Source organism: Eptesicus fuscus, chromosome 9 (assembly GCF_027574615.1).
Source record: "Eptesicus fuscus isolate TK198812 chromosome 9, DD_ASM_mEF_20220401, whole genome shotgun sequence".
In the NCBI taxonomy this organism is placed as follows: domain Eukaryota; kingdom Metazoa; phylum Chordata; class Mammalia; order Chiroptera; family Vespertilionidae; genus Eptesicus; species Eptesicus fuscus.
In genome coordinates this window covers 70,267,031-70,272,158 of record NC_072481.1, presented here as the reverse complement: position 1 = coordinate 70,272,158, position 5,128 = coordinate 70,267,031, and the positions used below count along the sequence as shown (strand labels likewise).

The following is a 5,128-nucleotide window of genomic DNA, read 5'->3' as shown; positions in this document are numbered from 1 at the left end:
TTTCTCACTCCACCATCCGTGATGCTGATGTCCTAGTGTTAGGTGTATTTGTACATTAATTTTCTTTCTCACAGTCATGCAAACGTTCTTTGTTCCATGTTCTCATTTTCTTATATTTAACTAGAGGCCTGGTGCATGAAAATTCATGCACTGGAGAGGGGTCCCTCAGCCCGGCCTGCCCCCTCTAACAGTCGGGGAGACCTCAGGGGCAGGAAGCGACCCAGCAATCAGGGGAAGGCGATGCCCCATCACACTTCTGTTGCTGCCACTGCCTTCAGCGCAAGCCTTGGCCGACCCTGGTTACCTGAGCCTTGGGCAGCCCTGGGCAGCTGGGCAGCTGCCATCCTAGGCTTGCCTGCACCTCGGGCCAGCCCTGGGTGGCTGGGCAGCTGCCATCCAAGGCTTGCTTGCACCTCAGGTCGGCCCTGGGTGGTTGGCAGGCTGAGGGGGCCTGGGGACTCCTGAGGCAAGCTCCCTGGTGAGGCTGAGAGGACTGGGCGCCACCATCTTGTGGTTGCAGGCGCCACCATCTTTGAGGGTGGGGCAGTCAATTAGCATATTCCCTCCTTATTGGCTGTGGGTGCTGCCATTTTTGCGACTGCATAAGGGTCAATTAGCATATTTCCTATTTATTAGATAGGATTAAAGTGTCACATTTGTTGACTATTTCTCATGTGGTTTCATTCAATTTAGAAAAATTATTTTATCTAGAATGTTAATCCCTTAATAATTTAGATCTGTTTGGGTTTTGAACACTTGTACTCACATTATTAAAAGTAAGCAATAATACATATCAAATAACTGGACAGCACAGATTCATAGTTCATTTTTCTGCCAAAGACTGATTTGCTCTGTAGTGGAGCACCTTCTGTGGTTTCATTTTACTCTTCTCCAGCATCTCATATCTTCTCCACATCAAATCTGTTTGAACATGATGAATACCTCTGGAACCAGGAACCGGAACATAAAGATAAACAAGAAAATGGAGGCTTGGCCCTTCTCAGCCCTGGAACTTCATTACTCAAGAATCTTTTGCATTCATATTTTCAGAAAGAAAGGATTTGACAATTCATTTTCTTCCCTCTTATCTAAAAAACTTCCATTACTGAAATCCTCCTGCACTCCAAAGCAGTGTCCATTTCAAATACCACCAGCAGCACAAACCCACAGCCTCATGACCTTTAGACACAATTGCCTTTTGTTTCAAGGACACAGCAGAAGAAATGTGCAGTAGCATTTCTCTGGGGCCCGGAAGGTGTTGATTATCAGGGCAGATGCTTAGGGTTTCTGGTCAGAGCTGAATGCCAAGTCCCAGTGACACAGGCAACCATCCCCATGCATTCTTGAATAAATTTACTTTTCAGGCCGAAACCAGTTTGGCTCGGTGGATAGAGCGTCCGCCTGCGGACTGAAGGGTCCCAGGTTTGATTCTGGTCAAGGGCATGTACCTTGGTTGCGGGCACATCCCCAGTAGGGGGTGTGCCAGAGGCGGCTGATCGATGTTTCTAACTCTCTATCCCTCTTCCTTCCTCTCTGTAAAAAAATCAATAAAATAAAATAAAAAAATTTACTTTTCAGTGTGTTTATGATATGCAGGGTTTTATTAATAAAGTGCAGTGCCAGGCCAAGGACCCCTCCTGCCTGGGTCAAATGGAAGACTAAAGATCACAGGACTTGAGCCCCTTTCCCATTGGACTGCTCTGTAGCATTAAACGCACAAACCTGACCAGGGAGGCAGTGAATGGAAGTTTCTATATATTAGAAATAGCGAGTATCTATTGAGAATTTACTGTGTGTCAGAGTCTATGTTAAGCACTTATTACATTACCTTATTTAATCTCAAACCTACTCTAGTAGATAATATTATTACCCCTGTTTTACAAATGAAGACATGGATGCCACAGCCGGTCACAGTGGAACGCAGGTGGCTATCAGCAGTGCAGCTTTCGGTTCTGAGCCTGCCTTCAAATTGTGCTAAAGGAGAGATCTCATACTCTGAAAACTTCAATGCATGTGCATATTTCACTTTGGAATATTCCACTATGTATTTTTGTTGGACTGTGATGTAAATATTCTTTGGCTTAGACCAGTGGTCGGCAAACTGCCGCTCTGTTGACTAATGAGTTTGCCGACCACTGGCTTAGACTAACTACCATTAACTTTGAAAATAAAGGTGAAAAAAAAATTTTAAAGGTGAAACTGCAGCTAGAAAACTCATTATCTTCTAAGTTATCAGGCTGAATCTGAAGCATTGCAAACTTCCAAAAAATGAAGATTTATGAAATCTGATCAGTGTGAACTAAGGGGCGTCGTCTTGTTTGCCAGATGAAGCCCAAATTATTAGAAATAGGAGGGAAGCCCTTGAAGCCTAAAGAAGCAATTTGAGGACAAATCCGGGAAGTTCAGCACTACTTTCTCAGGTGGTTAGTTAATACATGAAAGTGGAAATATTAAAATGAGTCAGCAATATTTACATGGTTTCCTGGAAACTAGCGTTATAGGAAGTCATTAAGAAAAAGTTAGAAAAGTCTATGGCTTACTAACCTTCGTAAGTCAGTGCGGCTTTAAAAACAGTCATTGTCCACCCTGCTTGCCTTAAAAATCTCCTATTGCCACAACATTGAGGGGGTTCTGAAATAAAGGGAAAGAAGTAGCTGACTAGGAATGTATTCGGTGGTAAGAAACCTACCTGGAAATTGAAATTATGTTTCTGTATCTTTCCTGGAATCATCAAAAGTGACCATAGTCCTATTTTGTCTTTGTTTTCTTAAAATATAAACTCCATAAATGCTTTTGAGATTCCACTTACTAAATGACACTAATAAAAATGGTCTCCTCGCCAAAACCGGTTTGGCTCAGTGGATAGAGCGTCGGTCTGCGGACTGGAAGGTCCCAGGTTCGATTCCGGTCGGGGGCATGTACATTGGTTGCGGGCACATCCCCCGGTGAGGGGTGTGCAGGAGGCAGCTGGTTGATGTCTCTCTCTCATCGATGTTTCTAGCTCTCTATCCCTCTCCCTTCCTCTCTGTGAAAAATCAATAAAATATATTTTAAAAAAATGGTCTCCCTCTTTAGTTACTTCGGGCATATGAGGAGGACCCAAGATACACACAAGAAAGTCATCAAGTTTTTTGGGAGAAACAACATAAATTGTTGTGGCTGATTCTCCCCTTAGTACATGACCGTAAAGCCAACGTCTGGATTCCCCCCGTTTCCTGGGTCAACTTCTTCAATGAAATATTGCAAACAAAAAAAATGTGTAGGCGGGTGACCCGCACCGCCCGCGGCGCCAGGCGCGGGGGGGGGGCGCGCTCTCGGGCTGCCCGGCGCCCGCAGGGGTTCCCCCATCTTCCCCCCCCCCACCCCAGACTCCGAACAGGGACCCCCCCCCCCGGGGCCGGGGAAACGCGACGGACTGCGGGGCGGAAGTCGGAGCGCGGAGCTGTGGCCTTAGGAGGAGGGGGCGGTGGTCTGGGACACGGGGGCCTGCACCACCCCACTTTCCCCAAAACACAACAGGGAGGTTTACCCGCGGCAGGGGGAGGGGGAATTAACCCCTTCCCGTCCGCCCCCAAAGTGCCCGCCAAGTCTTCCCAGGGGCGGTCCGAGATGGGGTCCCAGGTCTCCATGGAAGTGGGGGGTGTGCAGGCGGCGATCGCAGGCGGGGGCTTTGGCGGGATAACCGCCGCCAGCCAGTTGCAGGCACTGAGCATCTCCTTCACGCTGGTGGACACGCAGGACTCCTTCCTCCACAGTGTGGCAGCCCTCCGGGCCTCCGTGGAGAGCGGGTTTGCCAAAAAGACAATCGTTTCCTACCCGAAGAGCTTCAAGAATAGCTTCCGGCGGGGCGTGGTGGTTGAGATCCATCTGAAGAATCAGACGGTGCTGCTGGAGGATGGCGAGGCACTGCCCTTCTCGCATCTTATCCTGGCCACGGGCAGCACTGGGTTCTTCCCCGGCAAGTCGGACCAGGTTTCCAGCCAGCAGGAGGCCATGCAGGCCTAGGAGAACGTGGTGAAGCAGGTCCAGGGCGCACAGTCCATCGTGGTGGTGGCCGGAGGCTCTGCTGGAGTGGGGATGGCAGCGGAGATTGAAGCCGAGTACCCCGAGAAAGCGGTCACTCGTATTCACTCCCACATGGCCCTGGCTGACAAGGAGCTCCTGCCCTGTGTCCGGCAGGAGGCGAAGGAGATCCTGCTCCAGAAAGGCGTGCGGGTGCCGCTGAGGGAGTGGGTGAGCAGCATGGCAGAGCTGCCTTTCAAGGAGCATCGCGAGGGCATCCGTGTACAGACGGACAAAGGCACCGAGGCGGCCACCCACCTGGTCATTGTCTGCAACGGTGTCAAGGTCAACAGCTTTGCCTACCACCGTGCATTTGACAGTGGACTGGCCAGGAACGGTGCCCTGAGGGTGAACGAGTACCTCCAGGTGGAGGGCTACAGCCACATCTACGCCATCGGTGACTGTGCTGACGGGACGGAGCCCAAGGCGGCCCATCATGCTGGCCTCCACGCCAACATCGCCGTGGCCAATATCATCGACGCCATGAAACAGAGGCCCTTCAAGGCCTATAAACCAGGTGCACTGACGTTCCTCTTGGCCATGGGGAGAAATGACGGTGTGGGCCAGATCAGCGGCTTCTGTGTGGGGCGGTTCATGGTTCGGCTGGCCAAGAGCCAGGACCTGTTGGTCTCCACGACCTGGAAAACCATGCGGCAGTCTCCACCCTGACAAGGAGGCTGGGCGGGAGACGAGGTACCACCGTCACCTGGGAACGGATTGCCTGACAAGTGGTACCCGCCTGACATCTGTCAAAGGGCACTCCTTCTGGAGTAAGATGCCACTGACGTACTCACCAGAAACACAACTTACAGAAAAGCAAAAATGGAGAGGAGAGAGAAACAGAGAGAGAAACAGAGAGGGAGAGAGAGAGAGAAAGACTAAAAAGACACCCCCTAGAGCCGTGGTCGGCAAACTGCAGCCCGAGAGCCACATGCGGCTCTTTGGCCCCTTGAGTGTGGCTCTTCCACAAAATACCACGGCCTGGGCGAGTCTATGTTGAAGAAGTGGCGTTAGAAGAAGTTTAAGTTTTAAAAACTTGGCTCTCAAAAGAAATTTCAATCGTTGT

The 5,128-nt window shown here is 50.1% G+C and overlaps 1 protein-coding gene across 1 annotated transcript; it reads left to right on the top strand.

The window, feature by feature from the left end:
* Window positions 1-3,539: 3,539 nt before the first annotated feature.
* Window positions 3,540-4,814, top strand: LOC103298014 (ferroptosis suppressor protein 1-like). Its single transcript, XM_028129985.2, is given in 1 exon segment — window positions 3,540-4,814. A coding segment is annotated over 1 exon segment (1,122 nt). The 5' UTR covers window positions 3,540-3,609; the 3' UTR covers window positions 4,732-4,814.
* The last annotated feature ends 314 nt before the right edge of the window (window positions 4,815-5,128 follow it).